Source organism: Oncorhynchus gorbuscha, linkage group LG09 (genome assembly GCF_021184085.1).
Source record: "Oncorhynchus gorbuscha isolate QuinsamMale2020 ecotype Even-year linkage group LG09, OgorEven_v1.0, whole genome shotgun sequence".
In the NCBI taxonomy this organism is placed as follows: domain Eukaryota; kingdom Metazoa; phylum Chordata; class Actinopteri; order Salmoniformes; family Salmonidae; genus Oncorhynchus; species Oncorhynchus gorbuscha.
In genome coordinates this window covers 13,708,828-13,735,718 of record NC_060181.1, presented here as the reverse complement: position 1 = coordinate 13,735,718, position 26,891 = coordinate 13,708,828, and the positions used below count along the sequence as shown (strand labels likewise).

Sequence of the window (26,891 nt, the reverse complement as noted above, 5' to 3'; positions counted from 1 at the left end):
GTTTGGAGGAAAATGGGGGAGGCTTGCAAGCCAAAGAACACCATCCCAACTGTGAAGCAGGGTTGGCAGCATCATGTTGTGGGGGTGCTTTGCTGCAGGAGTGACTGGTCCACTTCACAAAATAGGTGGCATCATGAGGGAGGAAAATTCTGTGGATATATTGAAGCAACATGTCAAGACATCAGTCAGGAAGTTAAAGCTTGGTTGCAAATGAGTCTTCCAAACAATGACCCCAAGCACACTTCCAAAGTTGTGGCAAAATGCCTTATGTACAACAAAGTCAAGGTATTGGAGTGGCCATCACAAAAGCCTGACCTCAAAAAAACATGTGCGAGCAAGGAGGCCTACAAACCTGACTCAGTTACATCAACTCTTGTCTGGAGGAATGGACTAAAATTAATTCTGGGAAGCTTGTGGAAGGCTACCCGAAACGTTTGACCCAAGTTAAACAACTTAGACAATGCTATCCAATACTAATTGAGTGTATGTAAACTCCTGACACACTGGGAATGTGCTGAAAGAAATAACTATTATTCCGACATTTCACATTCTTAATAAAAGTGGTGATCCTAACTGACCCAAGACAGGGAATTTTTACTAGGATTAAATGTCAGGAATTGTGAAAAACTTAATTTAAATTTATTTGGCTAAGGTGTATGTAAACTTCTGACTTCAACTGTATGTTGTAGGATTTCTAGGTCTAAAACAAGATGACAAAAAACAATTGAAAGTGAGACATGCATGACAAGTCTATGGCTGAGATTTAATTAATAGGATAACCATCTAAAATTGTAACAAACGCTTATGTTTTCTATTTTAAAAAAACATTGGACATATCCTTTATACAGTTGCCCATTTCTACATCAGTAACAGTCAGTTTGGTTCTTCAGAAAGGCTTCTGGTTTGAAATGTGTCAATAAAATTTTTACTAATTTGAATATCGAGTGCCGTTAACATGCCGCTGTAGGTGACTTCAACGCTGACTGAGAAAGCTAACTACGGTAGATTTGTGTACTAAGGGTATTGCTCCGATGTTTGCAAATTGAGCATTACTAAAAGAGATTTTATTTTCAAATAAGAATTTAAAACTAAATTCCTAAACAAAAGACCAAAAAAAAAAGTTGCCAACCCTTGGAATAGGATAAAAGGTGTTATAATGAATAGGATAAAAGGTGTTATGAACTGGGTGGTTTGAGCTCAGAATGCTGATGGGAGTTTATTTTTATGTTGGTAGCCAGTTGACGATAGCAATAATGCCCCTCGGGGGTTTGTGGTATATGGCCGCGTTGCATCGTGCCTATGAACAGTCCTAAGCCGTGCTAGATTGGCCATATACCACACCTGCTCGTGCTGTATTGCTTAGAGCGCTACCGTAGCGTAATAACGGCATAGGCTAAATATCTAAAGAATCCATGGGCATACGTGTTACTTTCTGGACATCAATAGGACAACCATGGTAACAGTAACAATGTGAATAACTGGTGATGTCATATAGAATGATAGCATCCAAGTGAGATCAAAAGTGGCCTAAAGGCAACAGTAACTAAATGACTGTCGTCAGTCCGTCAAGGACAAACGGGTCATAAATAACGCTTTAAAACAAACGGCAGGACGGAAAAGGCAACAAACAGTAATCTCTTGTCATGGGAACGAGTGAGTTATCAGGGAGAATAGCGTAGCTTGGTAGAGACAACTAAAGAACCAAATAGGAACCATTTTGTTCTAAATTCAGTCGGTTCACCAATAAACATTACTTCAACTCCATAATGGCTCAACCCATGCCAGTTTCCATACAGTACATAAGTCACTTGACACCATCACTAAGTGGATGGAATAATCTTCAGTGACCCTTGTATAGGAGAATACAGAACTAAAACTGTCAAAGACAGGTCATTGATAAGCAATTTGCGAGCACACACATCTGGCCTAAGGAAAGTACTGTTGGGTTAGAACAGGTATCTTTGATTAACCCCTCCCAACTTTAAAAAAATAAAAAATCATGACTTTAATATCCAACTCATTCAATATCTAGACAAAGCAACAAACACTTCAATCTCCACTAACTTCAAACCCAATCTTTGGTCAGTAGGAGGTCCTAAATGGTCAGTAGGAGGTCCTAAATGGTCAGTAGGAGGTCCTAAATGGTCAGTAGGAGGTCCTAAATGGTCAGTAGGAGGTCCTAAATGGTCAGTAGGAGGTCCTGTTGAAATCTCCATTTGGATTTCTTGCTTTTTTCAAATGGTTCAACTTCCATAATTGACAGTGTCCATAGGTGTAACCAGTAGGAGTGAACTACATTGTGCTGTTTTGCATGTGGCAGGTCACCAGCACTAGCAAGTGGCTTCCCTCAGGCCAACCATAGCACTGAACACAACACACTCACTGTGCAGTCCCATAGGAAATCAATTCACATCAATTAAATAAAAAAATTAAAAAATGGGAGAAAAAAAAGAGAATAAACTGCTTCATCGATAAGCCTTGTGGAGGAGGAGGGCGGTGGAGTGTAGCTGTGATGGTGGGCTGTATGTTCCACCTATGGCTTAGTCTCTCCTTCTACTCCAGCTTCTCCTCAGGGATGTTGTCCAAGTCTAGGTCAGGTGAGACCACACAGCACAGACACAGCTTCTGGGTGTTCAGGGAGATCGTGTCTGAGTAAAGGAAATACAACCAGGAAGGTGTCAAAACCAAGCTTCCCCAGAGCTACAAGTGTTACAACTTTTATAGTGCCCCCAACTACCGCATAGTAGCTCTACATTTGGTTATCCTAGTCTAATATTACGCTAATTCAAAAAGGTAAGTATGATATGAAACATTTATTTCCACCACGTATATGCTGGCTTTAAACAAATTTCACCTATTATTTCCCTTAAATATGAAATATTTCCTCTTGAAGCACGCTAGCTCTAATCATTATAATTCAACCTGAAACATTTGTAAAGGAGAAAAAAATTCCACTCAAACTATCTTTTGGTATTGTTTTCATTAGTCCACTGTTGATACAGTCCCACAATGTTTTACAGTTCAGCAGTCCAGTTTTAGACATTGGACTTTCAAGAAGAAAAGTGTCACTTGATCATGTGACACAGGAGGTGTACAGAATTGCTAGAGGTCTCACCGAGCATCCTGCCCAGGAAGGCAGGTCTGGAGGAGGGGGGCAGGTGGATACAGATGTAGTAGACTGGCGCTCCAGAAAGAGCCACCCCGATACCCACCAGAGAGTTGATGGTATCACTGTAGAGAGGTACTACCACCAGGAACACACTACATAGACAGTACACTATGGGGAAGAAGAGGGAGAGCTGGAGAGAGGGAGAGAGAGAAAACATGCTCACAAAAGAGATGGAGGGGAAATCTACATGTATACATTTGGTTGTTTAAGCAAGTCAGTTAAGAACAAATTCTTATTTTACAATGACGGCCTACCATGGCCAAACCCTAACGCGGACGATGCTGGGCCAATTGTGCGCCGCCCTATGAGACTCCCAATCACGGCTGGTTGTGATACAAATCTAGAATCGAACCAGGGTCTGTAGTGGCGCCTCTAGAACTGAGATGCAGTGCCTTAGACCGCTGAACCACTCAGGAGCAATCATGCTCCCACAAATTTACCAAAGCAGTTGATAAAATGAACTATAAATATAATACAACTTAATCGTCCATCCAGAAGGAACATTCTGCTTTCACCTTACAAGTATTAAAACCCTACCTTGACGGGCCGGTGCATGTCCGGAGCTTTGACCCGGAGGTAGATCTGGCTGGCGATGGACAGACCAATGAACAGCCAGTAGTTAAAGCTGAAGTAGTTGATGAGCTGGAACACGTCCTTCACACACAGGTAGATCAGAGACATGCCACCCTACAGGACACACACAGGACAAACGTCACCGATCTGATCCTAGATCAGAGACATGCCGCCCTGCAAGACACACGTCACCGATCTGATCCTAGATCAGAGACATGCCGCCCTGCAAGACACGCGTCACCGATCTGATCCTAGATCAGAGACATGCCGCCCTGCAAGACACACGTCACCGATCTGATCCTAGATCAGAGACATGCCGCCCTGCAAGACACACGTCACCGATCTGATCCTAGATCAGAGACATGCCGCCCTGCAAGACACGCGTCACCGATCTGATCCTAGATCAGAGACATGCCGCCCTGCAAGACACACGTCACCGATCTGATCCTAGATCAGAGACATGCCGCCCTGCAAGACACGCGTCACCGATCTGATCCTAGATCAGAGACATGCCGCCCTGCAAGACACACATTGGCCATGGACTTTGCAGGGAGGAGCCATGTTTGATTATGTGTCGTCATAGAGCTGCTGCTCCCGGGTCCATACACGTTCAGACTAGCAGGATAGAACCTGAACCAGGAGATTTACACGAGAGAAGTATTAGAAAACTACATGCAACGTCACACTACCCATCCATCAATGTGTGACGTGACTGATTTAAGTCATCATTCACTTACGTTGAAGAGCAGTGCTGGGATGGGAGTGTAGCGTTTGACGTGGATCATGCAGAGGACGTTGGGTAAATGACCCTCCCTGGAGCCCACGAAGAATAGCCTGGAGGCAGCGATGATGGAGGAGTTGAGTCCTCCGTAACAGGAGATGGCCACCGACAGGGGGATCAGCCACCGAGCCCAGCCCAGCATCTCATCAGCAAACGTCTGAAGAGAAAGACCACAGCATCGGTTCTCATCTGGGGTTTGTATACAACAACCAGAGTCCATTCATTGTCTTTCCATGGAGAAAATAGGAAAAGGGATTTTTCAGTTTACTTCCTGAATGGCAATGGAATTGACCCCATCTTTGCTAGCTACTGTCAATGATCCTGAAAAGGTCCCTTACTCAGGGCCTTCTGTAATTACATGAACACAGGACAATGATGCTCAAGCCAACCTCATCAACTAGATTACTTCCTGAACCTGGTTATCATCTCATCTATCCCCACTAGGGAGTTGTGCATCTGGTACAGACAGAGCCTCAGAGGAACCAGAGAACACAACAACAGCTGGTCAATTAGCTACACTGAACAGATGCTGTCAATAAGACCTACCTCGTGACCTGCATATGGTTTAACCATTGTGTGTGCATGTGTACATCTATAAGCAGTCCTTTGAAGTGAGAAAATCATGATCAAGAATTATAAAGGTTGACTTTACATGGCAGTTGCCAACTCATCCATAACCTCAAACTCACCACAGCCACAGCCTCACTGGCCAGCACGGTTTCAGCATCCATCACGGTGTAGTAGGCAACGTTAGTCAGGATGTAGATCACCGTGACGATGGGCATTGAGATCCCAATGGCCAACGGGAGGTTCCTGGAAGGAATCGATAAAGAAATTGCTAGAACTTTATATAAAAACAACAAGGACAAACTTTGTGGGGAAAGAAACCTTGAGAGGAACCAGACGGGCAGGGCTTATGCTCCTTGTCTATATTCCACCACCACAGTCAGACAGAATCAGTCAAGGAATGACAAGGTTTTGCAGTGTAGGGATGGTGGAGCCAACAACTCGGGCCATTTTCAATTGTGTATTATTATTATTATTTTTAAACATCATGGGGGGGGGCTGCCTCGCCTCACCTCTGCGGGTTCTTAATCTCCTCGGTGATAAAGTTGAGTGTGTCCCAGCCGGAATAGGAGTAGAGAGCAGCGTACAGAGCCAGAGCCATGTCCCCAGGGTTCACTTTAGAACCCTTAAACGAATCCTCAAAGTTCTGCGTCTGGCCTGAGGTATGCAGAGGAGAGGGGGTAATAGTGAATTATAGTCATTAATTGGGTATACTGTTGTTTAAGGAGTTGTGTGTGTTTGTATATATATACACACATATATATATATATAGAATCCTGATATGCTGGAATGAGCTTTTAACTAGTGTCTATCCCACAAGTTTCCACTAATCCATAACGTTAAAATGCCTATTTACTCTGTTCCATCTGACTGTACAATCCACTGTCTCATCAGCCCAGTAGGGAAGTTAGAAACTTGATCTTCACTATAAAAACCCTCCAGACATTCTCTTTATTTTAGACTAACATTTAGTTTAACAGCAGAGATTTGTATAAACCTTAGTCTGTATCTCCAACATTGTTTCAATATTCAAATTCGATCACCAACTGTCCCATAGTAATGAACGTGTTGGGGGCGGTACGAGAGAGAGAGGCAGGCACCATTTCTCAACCAGTGGAAATCAGGAATCAGCATAATTTTATGGATTATATATATATATATATATATATATATATATATATATATATATATATATATATAGGAATGTCAATTGAAAAAAGGTCAAACAAAATGAAGTGCAGCTGGTTCGCAGTCTTTCCAGCGTCAGTTTGAAGAGTTAGCTGTGTTGTTGGCTAGCTCCTCTGAACAACAGTGTCCTGACGAGAGAGCACATTTTACATGTCAGGCGAAATCTCGCCTCATTAGCTCATTGTTATGTATCCAGATAAAATGTCACTAGAAAACAGCTTAAACAGAATGCAGCTACTGTTATTCTGTCTGCACTGTTTGACGTGAATAAGTTAGCCAAAGTTGGCTAGTCAGCAAGAGAGAAGAATGTTGCCATGGAACATATGGGACGAACAACTGGGTCGCGGCCAGAGATACAGAACTAAAAGACAACTGGCAACCGAACCAATAGAACAGAACGACCAGCCGGCTTGGTTAGCAATCCTAGATGTGTCGGGACTATGTCTTATGGGAGGATGAAATAGAATTAATAAATTCATCAAAACAACATTTATGAAAATATGTCAATCATTATATATAGATAGATATATATCCTCCAAACACCGGCTTCTCGGGCATTATCACTTAAATAGAATTGGGCTATATAGCCTAGCTATTTTCCAGTGGTACTATTCTCTTTACCACACGACCGATTAGCAATATGGCACGCCCACACGACCGATTAGCAATATGGCACGCCCACACGACCGATTAGCAATATGGCACGCCCACACGACCGATTAGCAATATGGCACGCCCACACGACCGATTAGCAATATGGCACGCCCACACGACCGATTAGCAATATGGCACGCCCACACGACCGATTAGCAATATGGCACGCCCACACGACCGATTAGCAATATGGCACGCCCACACGACCGATTAGCAATATGGCACGCCCACACGACCGATTAGCAATATGGCACGCCCACACGACCGATTAGCAATATGGCACGCCCACACGACCGATTAGCAATATGGCACGCCCACACGACCGATTAGCAATATGGCACGCCCACACGACCGATTAGCAATATGGCACGCCCACACGACCGATTAGCAATATGGCACGCCCACACGACCGATTAGCAATATGGCACGCCCACACACCGATTAGCAATATGGCACGCCCACACAACCGATTAGCAATATGGCACGCCCACACAACCGATTAGCAATATGGCACGCCCACACAACCGATTAGCAATATGGCACGCCCACACAACCGATTAGCAATATGGCACGCCCACACGACCGATTAGCAATATGGCACGCCCACACGACCGATTAGCAAGTAAAGCGCCATCTTGACAATGCATCAGGACATTATCATGGTTACATTGGTGCATCCCCAGGGAACATACCTTGTCCCAACTTAACCATCCCAGCGATGATGATGACGATGAGAGCCAGGACCTTAGCTACTGTAGAGACCACCTGGAGGATGGCCCCCCACTTCACCTTCATACAGTTCACACATGTCAGGAGACCTAGGAGGAGGAGAGATCAGTGTGTGTTTGACAGCGGAGTCCTCCGGTATAGAGAAGACCTGAAATTGACCTTCGCAATCCTGGTTAAAAATCAGTTAGCCATGAGTACAACAACTTGCGGACTCACCAAGCTAGTGGAACTAGAAATGGATAGAGATTCAGACCTGATAAAGCCGGCCTTGATAGTGGAACTAGAAATGGATAGAGATTCAGACCTGATAAAGCCGGCCTTGATAGTGGAACTAGAAATGGATAGAGATTCAGACCTGATAAAGCCGGCCTTGATAGTGGAACTAGAAATGGATAGAGATTCAGACCTGATAAAGCCGGCCTTGATAGTGGAACTAGAAATGGATAGAGATTCAGACCTGATAAAGCCGGCCTTGATAGTGGAACTAGAAATGGATAGAGATTCAGACCTGATAAAGCCGGCCTTGATAGTGGAACTAGAAATGGATAGAGATTCAGACCTGATAAAGCCGGCCTTGATAGTGGAACTAGAAATGGATAGATTCAGACCTGATAAAGCCGGCCTTGATAGTGGAACTAGAAATGGATAGAGATTCAGACCTGATAAAGCCGGCCTTGATAGTGGAACTAGAAATGGATAGAGATTCAGACCTGATAAAGCCGGCCTTGATAGTGGAACTAGAAATGGATAGAGATTCAGACCTGATAAAGCCGGCCTTGATAGTGGAACTAGAAATGGATAGAGATTCAGACCTGATAAAGCCGGCCTTGATAGTGGAACTAGAAATGGATAGAGATTCAGACCTGATAAAGCCGGCCTTGATAGTGGAACTAGAAATGGATAGAGATTCAGACCTGATAAAGCCGGCCTTGATAGTGGAACTAGAAATGCTACCAATAAAGCAGAGTACAAGTCTGATAAGGCTAATGGCTTAGGAATGATTCCAGATAGAGTGTCTGATAAACCCATCTCTATCCACCACTACAGAGAGTTGATAACATTACAGTCCAGGAGGACAGGCTGCTCTCCATCATGTAAAGTCATCTGCAGGACAGTGTGCACCTGCAGGCAGAGAGAGTGTGATTGGACTCCATTTCCTGTCCACTGGTATGTACCCTGGTCCCAGAGGAGAGGTGTATGGGTTTGCATGGTCATGCCAGAAAGAAAAATAAGCCTGAAGCCTCTTACTGTATTTTCAAGTTTTGAATAACTATCCTTATTTTGTTGGTCTAGGGTTTCTCAAACTTCATTGTTTCCCACTCAAATCAGGGACTGATTTAGACCTGGGACACCAGGTGTGGGTAATTAATTATCATCAGGTAGACCAGAAAACCAGCAGGCTCCAGACCCCGTAGGGTCAGAGTTGAATACCCCTGTTCTATGATGATAGCTGCATGCATGCACACGTGAGGCAGGAATATGGCCTTGGCCACACCACATCCAAGGTTAATGGAAGGATGGTGTAAAGAGAACATTTGCAAATTCGATGTGGAGAGAGGCTGTTCTTACGACACATATTTTACTCATCTTAAGACGGCATACATCACAGGAGGTTGGTGATACCTTAATTGGGGAGGACGGTCTGGTGGTAATAGGTGGAATGGTCTGAAATACGTTATGGTTTCCAGGTGTCTGATACCATTCCATCCATTCTCCCCTCAGTACACTAGGCCACAGGAGGCTGCTATGATCAAGAGATTACCAGTTGTGTGCGAATAGTTACATCGAAAATTAATCAAGGGTTTGAACAAGGACCTAATGTCGCTGGTCAGCATTTTTATGCTTCGGGGAGAATTTCTACAGTGGTTTCACACGACAACCAAATGCTTTCATGACAAGACGATCCTGCTGTTGTTATGGCCTGTGGCATTTATGTACCAAGTCCTGTGTTTTGGCAACATGGATTCTTTGACATATAGGGTACTGTTATACCCAGGCCTTCTCTGAAACCTGTCACCAATGACTAGCATATACCATTACAATATACACTCAAAATCACCAGAACTAAATCTAACCTTTAGTATAGCAACTATATTTCCCTAAAACACATAAAAAGTAGGATTTCCATTCACTATAATAGGATGGCAAGTTACCTAAGCATAGACCTCAGCCTCTTACACTAACCAGAGAATCACTTCTCTTTTACTCACACATCATTGATGAAGGAAGGAACGCGCTTGAATGTCAATGTCTCCCCGGTGCCCATAGAGAGAAAGAGAACTGACAATATGGCCAAATTCCTGAGGGGATTCAACTAAACGCCAGGCTGCTTTAGTTTGTTCTGTTCCATCTGTCTGACTCAACAGAATACCTTCTCTGAGCTTTCTCCATGTTTGTCAGACAAACTCAAACACATTTATATCCCCCCTTTCAACCATAGAGATGACACAGGATATGAAAGCAACTACTAAGTAAACACACAGGTGCACTTCACAGGGGCACCTGCAAGGCATGTAAGCCTTAGGAGGACAGACATCACTACTCTGTTTATTTTGATATCAAACTTCTGGGTTGAGTTCAGTAGCACGAAGTAGAAAAACATTTTGCAACAGAGAACGTAAATCTGTGTTCTTATTGGACAAGTTCAGGTAGTATCTCCGTATTTCAAAACAGGCAGAGGGAAGAAAAGTAGTGAGCTCAGCTCATCTTACCGATGATGGCTGCTGCTAGGAGTCTCACAGCATCGTAAGGGGCTGTGCAGGTGGGGTAGAAGGGCTGCACCAGGTAGTTAGAGAAGGTGAGGGCTATGACAGCCTGGCAGGCTGGCTCCACGATCATCAGGGACGTCCACAGCCTGGTAATTAAAAACAAGAACTAATTCAAATTGGAGCATAAACAAGGATTTGTATAGAATTTATAATGTTGCTCAAATCACTTTCCATGTAATAGATTATCTCAATGAGAGAAACCTATATAAAAATATAAAAAGTGGAATAAGGGGGAACCTGACCTAATAAAAGCCAGAAAGCCTCCAAAGGACTCCAGGATATATGCATAACTGGCCCCAGACTTGTGGATGGTGGTTCCCAGCTCGGCGTAGCACAGAGCCCCGAACACGGAGAAGACCCCGCCGATGGCCCACACCACGAGAGACAGGCCGAAGGAGCCGGTGTAGAGGAGAACCCCTTTGGGAGACACGAAGATGCCCGAGCCGATCATGTTGCCCACGATGAGGCAGACCCCGTGGAGCAGGGAGATCTCCTGCTTCAAACGCATGGAGCCAGTCGACAAGGTGTCGGCATCTTTCTTAATCCCCATGGTGATTGTTCGGTTTGGGTGGAGACAGGGCTGGAGACCGGGACAAGGACAGAGGGAGCAGCACGTCACCAAGCAAGGCCACGATGTCTATCGCTCTCAACGGATGGTCATCATGTTGTCTTTAAAATCAGCTGTACACAACAAGGCTGTAGGGAAATTAAGACAGTGAAATGTTAGCGCAGGAGGCAAGACAAAATAAAATGCAATGCGAAACTGTTAGGCTTCAGGCAACAACTGATTGTATTAAGTAAACTGCAGCATTTGAGGGAGACACTGGAATACCTAGCTAAACCTACGTAGGTGATAACTATTTCATTTAACTAGGCAAGTCAGTTAACAAATTCTTATTTACAATGACGGCCTACAAAAAGGCCTCCTGGGGATTCAAAATATAGGACAAAAACATACATCACGACGAGAGACAACGCTACATAAAGAGAGACCTAAGACAACACAGCAACACAACATGGTAGCAACAACACAGTAGCAGCACAAAACATGTTACAAACATTGGGCACAGACAATAGCACAAAGGCAAGAAGGTAGAGACAATTATACATCACGCAAAGCAGCCACAACTGTCAGTAAGAGTGTTTGTTGCAGCTCGTTCCAGGGATGTGTGTGCTTTGGGGACCTTTAACAGAATGTGACTGGCAGAACAGGTGTTGTATGTAGAGGGTGAGGGCTGCAGTAGATATCGCAGATAACTAGGGTTGCATATTTTGGGGGAATATTCAGAGGTGGAAACTTTGTGGGAATTAACGGAAATATATGAAAATTAATACAATTTAAAATGTAGATGTTTTTTTGCATCGGATTTAAACTCAGCAGCAACAACAAAAAATCCCCTTTTCAGGACCCTGTCTTTCAAAGACAACTCGTAAAAATCAAAATAACTTCACAGATCTTCATTGTAAAGGGTTTAAACACTGTTTCTCATGCTTGTTCAATGAACCATAATTAATGAACATGCACCTGTGGAACGGTCGTTAAGACAGTAACAGCATACAGTAGGCAATTAAGGTCAGTTATGAAAACTTAGGACACCAAAGAGGACTGACTTTCTACTGACTCTGAAAAACGCCAAAAGAAAGATACCCAAGGTCCCTGCTCATCTGCGTGAACGTGCCTTAGGCATGAGGACTGCAGATGTGGCCAGAGGAATAAATTGCAATGTCCGTACTGTGAGACGCCTAAGACAGAGCTACAGGGAGACAGGACGGACAGCTGATCTTCCTCGCAGTGGCAGACCACGTGTAACACCTGCACAGCATCAGTACATCCGAACATCACACCTATGGGACAGGATGGCAAGAACTTCCCGAGTTACACCAGGAACGCACAATCCCCCCCATCAGTGCTCAGACTCTCAGCCTATTGCTGACAGAGGCTGGACTGATGGCTTGTTGTAAGGCAGGTCCTCACCAGACATCACCGGCAACAACGTCACCTATGGGAAGAAACCCACCATCGCAGGACCAGACTGACAAGTGCTCATCACTGACGAGTCACAGTTTTCTCGCGGGGATGGTCGGAGTCGCATTTATCACCGAAGAAATGAGCGCTACACCGAGACATGTACTTTGGAGCGGGATCGATTTGGAGGTGAAGGGTCCGTCATGGTCTGGGGAGGTGTGTCACAGTATCATCGGACTGAGCTTGTTGTCATTGCAGGAAATCTCAACGCTGTGTGTTACAGGGAAGACATCCTCCTCCCTCATGTGGTATCCTTCCTGCAGGCTCAGCCTGACATGACCCTACAGTATGACAATGCCACCAGCCATACTGCTCGTTCTGTGCGTGATTTCCTGCAAGACAGGAATATCAGTGTTCTGCCATGGCCAGCGAAGAGCCCAGATCTCATTCCCATTGAGCACGTCTGGGACTTGTTGGCTCGGAGGGTGAGGGCTCGGGCCATTCCCCCAGAAATGTCTGGGAACCACACGAGATACGGACTTACTTTTGATTTTGTTCAGGGACACATTCAATTTATGTTAGTCAAATGTCTGTGGAACCTGTTCAGTTTGTCTCAGGTTGTTGAATATTGTTATGTTCATACAAATATTTGTATGCATGTTAAATTTGATGAAAATAAACGCAGTTGACAGTTGAAAATGCATCACTCTCTCTACTATTAGTCTGACATTTCACATTCTTAAAATAAAGTGGTGATCCTAACTGACCTAAGACAGGGAATTTTAAATCGGATTAAAATGGCAGGAATTTTGAAAAACTGGGTTTAAATATATTTGGCTAAATTGTATGTTAACCTCCGACCTAAACTGTAAATAGTTAAGCAATTAGATCTTTTAAGATTTTTTTTTTTTTATGAAACATGTATGGAAACAGGTGACATGGTAGTAAAAACAAACTAGCTTAACAAGTTAAATTATTTAAACCCACTGTGGTAGGATACCATTTACTAGTTAACAAAACACACAACGTATGTCATAAAATATATTCACCCCACCCAGTAACTTACCAGAAAGCATGTAGTCCTTGGCTCAGACAGTGTAGTAGTGTGGGCTCAATAGCATCTCATTTAGTGGGCAAGATCTTGAGACTCAACTGCACATGTGATGGAACAGTGCACTGTGCATGCAAAGGGTTGCAATTCCATTGAATTGGGGATAGTTCAACCAAAATATGCCAAAAGGCCTAGAATTGGCTTATGTGTATCCCACAAAAAAAGTTAACTTTTTTGATGAATTTAAGCAACATTTCCGGGTTTAAACTTCCCATGGAAAATGTCCAATAGCCAAGGTAGCAGCTACTTTTCCTGGGGTCCAGCCAAATTAAGGCAATTATACAATGTACGATATTACAATACGTTCACAACACATTAAGTGTGTGACCTCAGGACTCTACTACAACAAAATCCATGTGTACGTGGGTGTTTAGTGCGTATTATATAGTGTGTTTGTATGCGTCGGTCTGTGCCACAGTCCCTGCTGTACGGTGCATATTTAATCTAATTCTACTGCTTGCATGAGCTACTTGATGTGGAATAGAGTTGCATGTAGTCATGACTACGTAGTACTGTGCTCCTCCCGTAGTCTGTTCTGGACCTGGGGACTATGAAGAGATCTCTGGTGGCAGGTCTTGTGGGGCGGGGCATGCATGCGTGTCTGAGCGATGTGCCAATAGTTCAAAAACAGACTCTGTGCATTCAACATGTCAATACCTCTCACAAATACAACTAGTGATGAAGTCAATCTCTCCTCCACTTTGAGCCTGGAGAGATTGACATGCATATTATTAGTGTTCTGCTCTTTGTGGCACCTGACCACATGACTGAACAGTAGTCCAGGTGTGACAAAACTAGGGCCTGTAGGACCTGCCTTGCTGATAGTGTTGTTAAGAAGGCAGAGTAACGCTTTATTAGGGACAGACTTGTCCACAACTTAGCCACCGTTGTATCAATAGGATTTTGACCATGACCGTTTACAATCCAGGGTTACTCCAACTAGTTTAGTCACCTCAACTTGCTCAATTTCCACATTATTTATTACTTGAGGTATAGGGTTTATTATTTAATATTTAGGACAAATGTATTCCTTGCAACCCATTCTGAAACTAACTGCAGCTCTTAAGTGTTGCAGTCATTTCACTCGCTGTAGTAGCTGATGTGTAATGTGGTGTTGTGTCAACTGCATACATAGACACACTGACTTTACTCAAGGCCAGTGGCATGTCATTAGTAAAGATTGAAAAATGTAAGTGGCCTAGACAGCTGCCCTGGGGAATTCCTGATTCTACCTGGATTACATTGGAGAGGCTTCCATTAAAGAACACACTATGTTCTGTTAGACAGGTAACTCTTTATCCACAATATAAAGCCATAACAAGTTTCCAGCAGCAGACTACGAGAGATAATGTCAAACGCCGCACTGGAGTCCAACAAAACAGCCTCCATACACAATCTTTTTCATAAATTTAACTCGGGGGGCCTGTAGGACCTGCCAATCAGTCAATTGGCAAGTCCTACAGTCAATTGTGTAAGTGCTGTGCTTGTTGAATGTCCTTCCCTATAAATGTGCTGAAGGTCTGTGGTCAATTTGTTTACTATAAAATAGCATTGTATCTGGTCAAACACCATTTTTCCCCTAAGTCTACTCAGGGTTGGTAACAGGCTGATTGGTCGGCTATTTGAGCCAGTAAAGGGACTTTCACAACACATTAAGTGTGTGACCTCAGGACTTTACTATTCTTAGGTAGGGGAATAAGGTTTGCTTCCCTCCAGGCCTGAGGCACACACTTTCTAGTAGGCTTAAATTGAAGATGTGGCAAATAGGAGTGGCAATATCGTTCTCCATTATCCTCAGTAACTTTCCATCCAAGTTGTCAGACCCCAGTGGCTTGATTGTCCTTCATAATTTAGTCAGATATACTTGGATGTGTAGTGTCAGCGTTTGTTGCTGGCATGTCATGCCCAAGTTCGCTAATATTGCCAATTTAAAAAAATGATTAAAGTAGTTGGCAATATCAGTGGGTTTTGTGGTGAACGAGCCATCAGTCAATGGAGTTTTCCTTTTTGCCCAAAATGTAATTGAAGGTGCATCAAAGCGTTTTAACAATCTCTTTGTTTCAGTGTAATTTCTTATTTTTAATTCAGTTTAGTCACATGACTTCTCAATTTGCAGTACTTTTACCCATCGGTCTTGCAGCCTTTAGCCTCATCCCTCTCAACAATAACATTTTTCAATTCCTCATCAAACCGCAGGGATTGAACAGTTTTTAACAGTTATTTTCTTAATGGTTTCGTGCTTATTAGTAACTCGGGTAAGCAATTTCATAAAATGCGTCAAGTGCAGCGTCTGCTTCTCATTACAGTTTTTTAAATTTATTTTTTACACCTTTATTTAACTAGGCAAGTCAGTTAAGAACAAATTCTTATTTTCAATGACTGCCTAGGAACAGCGGGTTAACTGCCTGTTCAGGGGCAGAACGACAGATTTGTACCTTGTCAGCTCGGGGGTTTGAACTTGCAACCTTCCGGTTACTAGTCCAGTGCTCTAACCACTAGGCTACCCTGCCGCCCCATACATACTAACAAATATTCTTTGCACCAACATGGGAATCACTACTAAATGTATTGTGTGACCTCTTATGCACTATATTAGGCCCAGCCTTTGGAACTTTGGTTTTCCTAGATATGGCTACAATACCAAGTTAATTTCTGAAGCAATAGTAAAGATGTGTTCCATATATGATGATTTCATTCCTGTGCTGTTTGTAACTACCCTGGTACAAGTAGGTTGACTGAACCTGAACCAGGATGCAGGCACTACTTAGTTTGAAGCTCTTGAGTGAGCAGCCTGATGCTTGATAACGTATGTGATATCATGTCACATGTTATCCAGATACTGACTGTTAACACCTGGTGGTCTATAGCAGTTTCCCACCAGAATGGGCTTTTAGTTGAGGCAGATGAACCTGTAGCCATATTAACTTCAACAGTATTTAACATTAGATCCTCAAAGCTTTATAGGAATGTGATTCTGAATATAAAAAAGGCCAGCCCAGCTTTGGCATATCTGTCTTTTCTTTAGACCTTAGAACCAGCAGTTACAGTGGAGTAGTGCTGGTGAACGCTACAGCACAGTCTGTTTTCCCACTAACAGGCATTGTGCCTGGCTAGTGGAACAAAGTAGTGGGTGCCTTAGCAAAAGCCCTGTTCTGCATTCTAGTGGAACAAAGTAGTGGGTGCCTTAGTAAAAGCCCTGTTCTGCATTCTAGTGGAACAAAGTAGTGGGTGCCTTAGCAAAAGCCCTGTTCTGCATTCTAGTGGAACGAAGTAGTGGGTGCCTTAGTAAAAGCCCTGTTCTGCATTCTAGTGGAACAAAGTAGTGGGTGCCATAGCAAAAGCCTAGTTCTGCATTCTAGTGGAACAAAGTAGTGGGTGCCATAGTAAAAGCCTTGTTCTGCATTCTAGTGGAACGAAGTAGTGGGTGCCTTAGCAAAAGCCCTGTTCTGCATTCTAGTGGAACAAAGTAGTGGGTGCCTTAGCAAAAGCCTTGTTCTGCATTCTAGTGGAACGAAGTAGTGGGTGCCTTAGAATGCAGAACAAGGCTTTTACTATCGGAACACTCAACTCACTGATTCTAATCTCTTCTTCTCCGCTCTCTGAAGTGTAAATAAAATGACGTAGAGGAGAGGCCCAGCTCAACTCGCCTGAGATTCAAGTCACTGTTCTTTACTCGACCTCTGGAGCAAAGAAAGAACAAGGCGTGAATTTTTATTTTAATCTTAGTTCAAATACCTGGTATTGCTATGGGAGGATTTCCCATGGCTGCGTTTGGTTTGTTTACCGACTAGAATATCAACGTGACTGTGGAACATTTTGCATTTCAAGGTAGATAGATGGTTATTAGAATGCAGTAATGGCGCACTATAGCTTGAACATGCACCTGCAGGATATAGCCTAATTTGTTTTTTATCCAAGGAAAAATAAATTTGTTCTCTTCGAACTTTCCCTAAATGTCTGGCCTAAAAACACTCCCAGTTTAGACAAGCTAGATTTCACTGAAAATGTGCTTTGCATTTATCAACCATGTCATTAAGTTAGGACATTCTACACAGCCGAGCAAGGTCTCCAAAACAGCAAGGGGGGAAACATTTACCTGCTCCAGAACATCGTCGGTCTCCGTTTAGCTCTGTTCTTGAGCGAAGAACAGAGAAGCTTAAATTTATTGTAGGACATCACATGGACTCCTATGGTTGCAGTCTACTCCAGCACAAACAACTATGGGACCAGGCTACCATTATCAAGGAGATCCCTTATCAAACAAACATAATGGTCATGTTGCGTTTGTGTGTTTGTAATGCCTCTGTGTGTGTGTGTATATATTTATAATAACTGAGTGTTTAAGGCCTTTCTCCATTTGTGTTTGCAATACCACCGTTTGTGTGTCTTTATAATACCTCTGTTTGTAAAGCCTGTGTGTTTAATGCCTCAGGCGTTATGAACACAAACAGCCTCTCAGGAAGAGGCTTCCTCTTCTCCTTTACTAGTTCCTCTCTCATCTCCATTAATATGAAATCAGAGGGACGCCAGTCATGCAGACATGCCTATTAGATTCCAACAGCATCTGGTCTGATGGGCTGCCTTTATGCTCTGAAATACACTGCCTTCAATTAAAAAAGTATTCAGAATGCCTGGCAGTACAACATTAGGCTACGGCATGCATATGGGTTCTAGGAATGACTCCTAGCATAGACTACTCACTGATTCAACAAGAATATATCAGTAGTGCCACAGCACAAGGAAGGCCATGTGGGAATTGCTTTTCCACACCTGTGTCAACATCAGCTTGTAGCAAGGGATGCAATAGTTTAATTAATCTGGCTTTAATATTCAATTAAAATGGGTAAATAAAGCCTAAAACCAGGCCAAATGTTTAATAAAATTATATTTAAACTTGCTCTACCTGTTGTCTTTGCGCTTTGTCCTTCAGCTGCTCTTAAAAAAAAAAAAATATCCAGAGGAGAGTAATGTTTACCCGACTTTTGGTTCAGTACCAAAGTCAAGTTAGTCCAATATAAATCTCGTCAATAGCTTTTGAACCAACCATGCCATGAAAATGGGATATTCTACGCACAATACCCCCATAATGACGAGGCAACAACAGGTTTATACCCCGACTACACTGCCGTGCGCGTGCCAACGAGCGTCTGTGTTGCCAAGGGCTAAAATAGAAGTCATTCCTATTTCTGACACAGATCACGCTGCAAGTCCTGCCTCTCCCATCTGCTCATTGGTTTATAGAAGCAGGGAGCCACGTGCCATCCCCTCATTGGTTATACCCACATGGGTGATTGAAAGACGAACTATTGCCGGTTGTCGTGGTAATACTATGAAAGTGTACATGCCAAACACCATATAAGTTAAACGATGAAAAGGCCTGGAAGGAGGCGAGATGACTAGAAATGAATCGGTTGAACATTTTTACGTGTGGGTTGATTGTCGGAGACCCTCGTGCATTTCAGGTAAAATAACAACCTAGTGTTTGTATTAGAGGTCGACCGATTAGGATTTTTCAGCGCCGATACAGATTATTGGAGGACCAAAAAAGCTGATACCGATTAAATCGTACGATTGTTATTTATAATAACGACAATTACAACAATACTGAATGAACACTTACTTTAACTTAATATAATACATCAATAAAATCAATTTAGCCTCAAATAAATAAGGAAACATATTCAATTTGGTTTAAATAATGCAAAAACAAAGTGTTGGAGAAGAAAGTAAAAGTGCCATGTATAAAAGCTAACGTTTCAGTTCCTTGCTCAGAGCATGAGAACATATGAAATCTGGTGGTTCCTTTTAACATGAGTCTTCAATACTCCCAGGTAAGATGTTTTAGGTTGTAGTTATTATAGGAATTATAGGACTATTTCCCTCTATACCATTTGTATTTCATTAACCTTTGACTATTGGATGTTCTTATAGGCACTTTAGTATTGCCAGTGTAACAGTATAGCTTCCGTCCCTCTCCTCGCTCCTCCCTGGGCTCGAACCAGGAACACAGTCAACCTCGAAGCAGCGTTACCCATGCAGAGCAAAGGAAACAACCACAGGCTCAGAGCGAGTGACATTTGAAATGCTATTAGCGTGCGCTAACTAGCTAGCCATTTCACATCGGTTACACCAACCTAATATCGGGAGTTGATAGGCTTGAAGTCATAAACAGCGCAATGCTTGACACACAATGAAGAGCTGCTGGCAAAACGCACGAAAGTGCTGTTTGAATTAATGTTTACGCGCCTGCTTCTGCCTACCACCGCTCAGTTAGATACTTGTATGCAACGCAGGACACGCTAGATAATATCTAGTAATATCAACCATGTGTAGTTAACTAGTGATTATGATTGATTGTTTTTATAAGATAAGTTTAACGCTAGCTAGCAACTTACCTTGGCTTACTGCTTTCGCGTAACAGGCAGTCTTCTTGTGGAGTGCACAAGGACTAGTTTACTGTAAGGTCGCAAGATTATATCCCCCAAACTGACCAGGTGAAAATCTGTCGTTCTGCCCCTGAACGAGGCAGTTAACCCACTGTTCCTAGGCAGTCATTGAAAATAAGAATGTGTTCTTAACTGACTTGCCTAGTTAAATAAAAAGGTGTAAAAAATATATATATTAAAATAGGCAAAAATCGGTGTCCAAAAATACTGATTTACGATTGTTATGAAAACTTGAAAATCGGCTCGAATTAAAATGGGCCATTCCGATTAATCGTTCGACCTCCAGTTTATATCCCAGGACAAATTAGCTAGCAACAGCAAGTTAACTAGCTAAATTGCCATTCATGTTTAATGCTTTTCGACCTGTCCCCAAATTAATGGCATTGGTTCAGAGTTTGTTTTGATATTTTAACATGCGTGTCGTGATTGCGCATATATGCACGATGGCACAACCATGCAGCCGGTTTGGGTTCCGTGTTAGAAATTGTTGCCAATTTATTCAAAACACAAAAATCACAGTTACAAAACTACAGACCCTTTACTTTGTTGAAGCACCTTTGACAGCGAATACAGCCTCGAGTCTTCTTGGGTGTGACGCTACAAGCTCGGCACACCTGTATTTGGAGAGTTTCTCCCATTCTTTTCTGCAGATATTCTCAAGCTCTGTCAGGTTCGATGGAGAGCGTCACCTCACAGCTATTTTCAGGCCTCTTCAGATATGTTCGATCACAGGAAGGCCATAAAGATCATCAAGGACAACAACCACCCGAGCCACTGCCTGTTCACCCCGCTATCATCCAGAAGGCGAGGTCAGTACAGGTGCATCAAAGCTGGGACCGAGAGACTGAAAAACAGCTTCCATCTCAAGGCCATCAGACTGTTAAACAGCCACCAACACACTGACTCAATTCCAGCCACTTTAATAATGGGAATTGATGGGAAATGTAAAATATATCACTTGCCACTTTAAACAATACTACCTAATATAATGTTTACATACCCTACATTATTATCTCATATGTATACGTATATACTGTACTCTATATCATCTACTGCATCTTTATGTAATACATGTATCACTAGCCACTTTGTTTACTTACTCATCTCATATGTATATACTGTACTCAATACCATCTACTGTATCTTGCCTATGCCGCTCTGTACCATCACTCATTCATATATCTTTATGTACATATTCTTTATCCCCTTACACTTGTGTCTATAAGGTGGTAGTTTTGGAATTGTTAGCTAGATTACTTGTTGTTTATTACTGCATTGTCGGAACTAGAAGCACAAGCATTTCGCTACACTCGCATTAACATCTGCTAACCATGTGTATGTGACAAATAAAATTTGATTAGATTAGCTTCAAGTCTGAGCTTTGGCTGGGCCACTCAAGGACATTCAGAGACGTGTCCCGAAGCCACTCCTGCATTGTCTTGGCTGAGTGCTTAGGGTCATTGTCCTGTTGGAAGGTGAACCTTCCCCCAGTCTGAGGCCCTGAGTGCTCTGGAGCAGGTTTTCATCAAGGATCGCTCTGTACTTTGCTCCATTCATTTTTCCCCTCAATCCTGACTAGACCCCCAGTCCCTGCTGACGAAAAACATCCCCACAACATGATGCTGCCACCATGCTTCACTGTAGGGATGGTGCCAGGTTTCCTCTAGATGTGAAGCTTGGCATTCAGGGCAAAGAGTTTAATCTTGGTTTCATCAGACCAGAGGATCTTGTTTCTCAAGGTCAGAGTCCCTTAGTTGCCTTTAAGGCAAACTCTAAGCACGATGCCATGTGCCTTTTTCTGAGGAGTGTCTTCCATCTTTAAGGAATACCTAGGATAGGATAAAGTAATCCTTCTCACCCCCCCCCTTAAAAGATTTAGATGCACTATTGTAAAGTGGCTGTTCCACTGGATGTCATAAGGTGAATGCACCAATTTGTAAGTCGCTCTGGATAAGAGCGTCTGCTAAATGACTTAAATGTAATCTGGCCATTACCATAAAGGCCTGATTGGTGGAGTGCTGCAGAGATGGTTGTCTTTCTGAAAGGTTCTCCCATCTCCACAGAGGAACTCGGGTTCTAGGCCCGTGACCAAGGCTGCTCTCCCCCCCAACTGCTCAGTTTAGCCAGCTCTAGGAAGAGTCCACATACTTTCATATGCAATTTAAACCAGTAGCCTCCTTCATGTTCTACACTGCTCAAAAAAATAAAAGGGGACACTAAAATAACACATCCTAGATCTGAATGAATTAAATATTCTTATTAGATACTTTTTCTTTACATAGTTGAATGTGCTGACAACAAAAATCACACAAAAATTATCAATGGAAATCCAATTTATCAACCCATGGAGGTCTGGATTTGGAGTCACACTCAAAATTAAAGTGGAAAACCACACTACAGGCAGATCTAACTTTGATGTAATGTCCTTAAAACAAGTCAAAATGAGGCTCAGTAGTGTGTGTGTGGCCTCCACGTGCCTGTATGACCTCCCTACAAGCCTGGGCATGCTCCTGATGAGATGGTCTCCTGAGGGATCTCCTCCCAGACCTGGACTAAAGCATCCGCCAACTCCTGGACAGTCTGTGGTGGATGGAGCGAGACATGATGTCCCAGATGTGCTCAATTGGATTCAGGTCTGGGGAACGGGCGGGCCAGTCCATAGCATCCATGCCTTCCTGCTGACACACTCAAGCCACATGAGGTCTAGCATTGTCTTGCATTAGGAGGAACCCAGGGCCAACCGCACCAGCATATGATCTCACAAGGGGTCTGAGGATCTCATCTCGGTACCTAATGGCAGTCAGGCTACCTCTGGCGAGCACATGGAGGGCTGTGCGGCCCCCCAAAGAAATGCCACCCCACGACTGACCCACCGCCAAACCGGTCATGCTGGAGGATGTTGCAGGCAGCAGAACATTCTCCACGGCGTCTCCAGACTGTCACATGTGGTCAGTGTGAACCTGCTTTCATCTGTGAAGAGCACAGGGCGCCAGTGGCGAATTTGCCAATCTTGGTGTTCTCTGGCAAATGCCAAACATCCTGCACGGTGTTGGGCTGTAAAGCACAACCCCCACGTGTGGACGTCGGGCCCTGATACCACGCTCATGGAGTCTGTTTCTGACCATTTGAGCAGACACATGCACATTTGTGGCTTGCTGGAGATCATTTTGCAGGGCTCTGGCAGTGCTCCTCCTTGCACAAAGGCGGAGATAGCAGTCCTGCTGCTGGGTTGTTGTCTCCTGATGTACTGGCCTGTCTCCTGGTAGCGCCTCCATGCTCTGGACACTACGCTGACAGACACAGCAAACCTTCTTGCCACAGCTCGCATTGATGTGCCATCCTGGATGAGCTGCACTACCTGAGCCACTTGTGTGGGCTGTAGACTCCGTCTCATGCTACCACTAGAGTGAAAGCACTGCCAGCATTCAAAAAATGACCAAAACATCAGCCAGGAAGCATAGGAACTGAGAAGCGGTCTGTGGTCACCACCTGCAGAACCACTCCTTTATTGGGGGTGTCTTGCTAATTGCCTATAATTTCCACCTGTTGTCTATTCCATTTGCACAACAGCATGTGAAATTTATTGTCAATCAGTGTTGCTTCCTAAGTGGACAGTTTGATTTCACAGAAGTGTGATTGACTTGGAATTACATTGTGTTGTTTAAGTGTTCCCTTTATTTTTTTGGAGCAGTGTATTTCTTTCATTGTCCGGCAGCCAAATGCATATTCGCACATAAACTATTTCTTAACATTATTAAGGCAGTAGGCTATCAACATTTTAAGCTAACTGTTCTGATCTGTTGCATGGGGAATAACTATTTTTTATGTAACCGAGGCCTAATGGTTGTATTTTGGATGCATCGTTCCACAACTGTCCCAGAGTCTGTTTGGACCATTTCTCAACAAGGTAAACTTTCTGGGGGCGGCCCGTCAAGAGTCCAGGATCCAGTTGCACAGGGCGGGGTTGAGACCCAGGGCCTCCAGTTTGATGATTGGCTTGGAGAGTACAATGGTGTTGCATGCTGAGCTGTCAGCATTCTTACATAGGTTTTCTTTTTGTACAGATGGGATAAGGCAGTGTGCAGTGTAATGGCGATTGCGTCATCTGTGGACCTGTTTGGGCAGTATGCAAACTGAAGTGAGTCTAGGGTGACATGATCCTTGACTCAAAGCTATTCATGATGACAGAAGTGAGTGTTATGGTAATTTAGTTCAGCCTACTTTTGTCTATACAGAATTTTTATTTTTTATTTAACTAGGCAAGTCAGTTAAGAACAAATTATTATTTACAATGACGGCCTAACCCGGACAAACCCGGATGATGCCGGGCCAATTGTGCACCACCCTATGGGACTCCCAATCACGGCTGGATGCGATACACCCGTGTTTCGAACCGTCGACTGTAGTGACGCATCAAGCAGTTCGTATTATTCTGTACCAGGGTTTCCTTTATGAAAATGTGGCACTGGACATTTGACTGACAGCATTTAATTTTAAAAAGCATGATTTGGTCACAGAGGATCATTAGCTTCCCCTAGCTTAAAAAAAATATATAATTGTGCATCGCCTACAGTCGGAAGGAAAGGCAGCACGTACTGCAAATGCAAAATACAGGAGGACAGAAACTAGCTGTCTTCCGGCTACACATGGTGCTTCCCTACAGACTGCTGTGGAGGCGACTGTAGAACATTGCAAAATTGTGTGTTTTAATCAAGTATTTGGTGACATTAATCTGTGGTATAGTTTTTATTTTATTTTTAAAGTTAACTTTAAAATGTTTCACTTTACAAAAAAAATTAAATTCACTGAGGATGGTCCTCCCCTTCCTTCTCTGAGGAGACTTCACTGATGCATATGGGTCTGGTACATTTCTAGAATGTCAGATAAATTAAAATGCTGCCAGTCAAATGTCCAGTGCCACATGTTTATAAAGGAAACCCTGGTACAGAATAATAGGAACTGCCCTGAGACCAGGTTTTCCACATGGACAACAGGTAGAGTACGTTTAAAGGTAATGCAATTAAACATTCTGGCTTGTAAGGAACAGTAACACGATTTTTTGAGGGGGTAGCATTAGTTTCAAGCTGTATATAGGATACCAATTATATGTGTAGTACAGCATGATCACATGAAGTAATTTTACTTGCTTGAAAGTCAGATATCACTGACCGTATGTTCTGGATAGATAAACTGGGAAAACGTGCGTAGGTTACATTCTTTATGCAACAATTCTCCACCACCGTTTGCGTATTTTTTGTGTGTGACAATTTTGGATGTTGGGACCCCCCATGTCTTAACGCGGTGTGTAACATCCTAAATTGTCCGAAAGTACGAAAACGGTGGTGGAAAATTGTGTTTAATTATTTAAAATTCCGTATATTTTCCACACAATTATATTTAGTTAAGGAGGAAAATGGCCTTTGCAGTCTGAATGGAGGACACGTTATGTGCGAGCCGGTCCACGGGTGACACGAGTGCATTAGTCGGAAATGCACATCAAGCCTGAGTGGACTAAACTCGCCATGGAGTGGATTTTAGTCCGCCAATCAAGCCATGTGGATGGATCGGAACTATCGGCTGCCTATAAGCAAGACCTACGTTTCAAGGGAAACGAATATACTTTTTTGCCCACATCGGTCCAAAGTGCAAAACATTTCGCCCACGTCCCCAAAGTACCATACTAGGCAGTCAAGCAACAAAACGTGGACAGAGTCGCACAAGCTGGCATGCGCAAAAATGGACAAGCATAACTTAGCCAGCCGTTTTGTTTTGTTTGATGCTTTATTTGGCCACACAGACTCCAGTCCGTTGAGCTGAAACTAGCTAAATAATTTACTGTAAACTGTATTGTTTTGCTAACGTTAGTAGTCACGGCAAAAGTTAGCTAGCTAGTGATAGTAGCTAAAGCTAGCAACGCTATCGTTTTTTTTCGGTAGCTATCTAAATGTAATAATACTTTCAGCTAGAGAACTCTCAAACACGTACAAATGATAAACATTTTCCAGGTAGTTCGAGTAAATACCATAAAGTACCAGATAGTAGCTAGTTAGATGAAACTAACCACGACACATGCTGATGATGCTGAACTGCCTCATGTGCGTGGCAGTTCAACCCAGAAGCGTTTCGCTAGCTAGCAAGTTGAGCTAAACAACTGACTAGTCAAACATCTGAAAGTGAATAAAAATGTAGGTAAGAAGCAAAAATCTAATTTTCTCTCAAAAATACTTAGATATAAAGCCTTACCTTGAGAACTTCTTTCAAGGAGACTGACACACCATGTGCAAGCTTACTCAATGCTGGATGTTTGATTATCGTTGCTGGCTGCCTCTTCGTCATCACTTACTTTTCCCCGCTCCTCCTTCACTTGGAGGAGGAGGTGATTTTATTTGTATTTTATTAATGCGATACCCTGTGATGAAAATAGATGCTTCATCCTCCTCCTATCTAAAGTCAGGTTGAAGTCAGTTGTTGAGTTTAGTTAGGATGAAATACACTGGACAAAATATAAACGCAACATGTAAAGTGTTGGTCCATGTTTCATGAGCTGAAATAAAAGATTTCAGGAATTTTCCATACACACAAAAAGCTTATTTCTCTCAAATTTTGTGCACAAATTTGTTTACATCCCTGTTAGTGAGCATTTCTCCTTTGCCAACATAATCCATCCACCTTACATATGCGGCATAGCAAGAATATCAAGAAGCTGATTAAACTGCATGATCATTACAAAGGTGCACTTTGTGCTGGGGACAATAAAAGGCCACTTTAAAATGTGCAGTTTTGTCACACAACACAAGGCCACGGATGGCTCAAGGGAGCATGAAATGATCATGCTGACTGCAGAAATGTCCACCAGAGCTGTTGCCAGATAATTGTTTGTTAATTTCTCTACCATAAGCCGCCTCTAACATCATTTTGGAGAAATTGGCAGTACGTCCA

The 26,891-nt window shown here is 43.1% G+C and overlaps 1 protein-coding gene across 1 annotated transcript; it reads right to left on the bottom strand.

Moving 5' to 3' along the window:
- Nucleotides 1-247: 247 nt before the first annotated feature.
- Nucleotides 248-26,316, bottom strand: LOC124043186 (Y+L amino acid transporter 2-like). Its single transcript, XM_046361471.1, has 10 exons — nucleotides 26,196-26,316; nucleotides 10,672-11,125; nucleotides 10,373-10,515; nucleotides 7,625-7,750; nucleotides 5,603-5,747; nucleotides 5,213-5,336; nucleotides 4,480-4,680; nucleotides 3,707-3,856; nucleotides 3,116-3,299; nucleotides 248-2,648 (listed from the first exon to the last, which is right to left on the bottom strand). Exons 2-10 carry the CDS (start codon nucleotides 10,977-10,979, stop codon nucleotides 2,554-2,556), a joined length of 1,476 nt encoding a protein of 491 aa, XP_046217427.1. The 5' UTR covers nucleotides 10,980-11,125; nucleotides 26,196-26,316; the 3' UTR covers nucleotides 248-2,553.
- Between the last annotated feature and the right edge of the window lie 575 nt (nucleotides 26,317-26,891).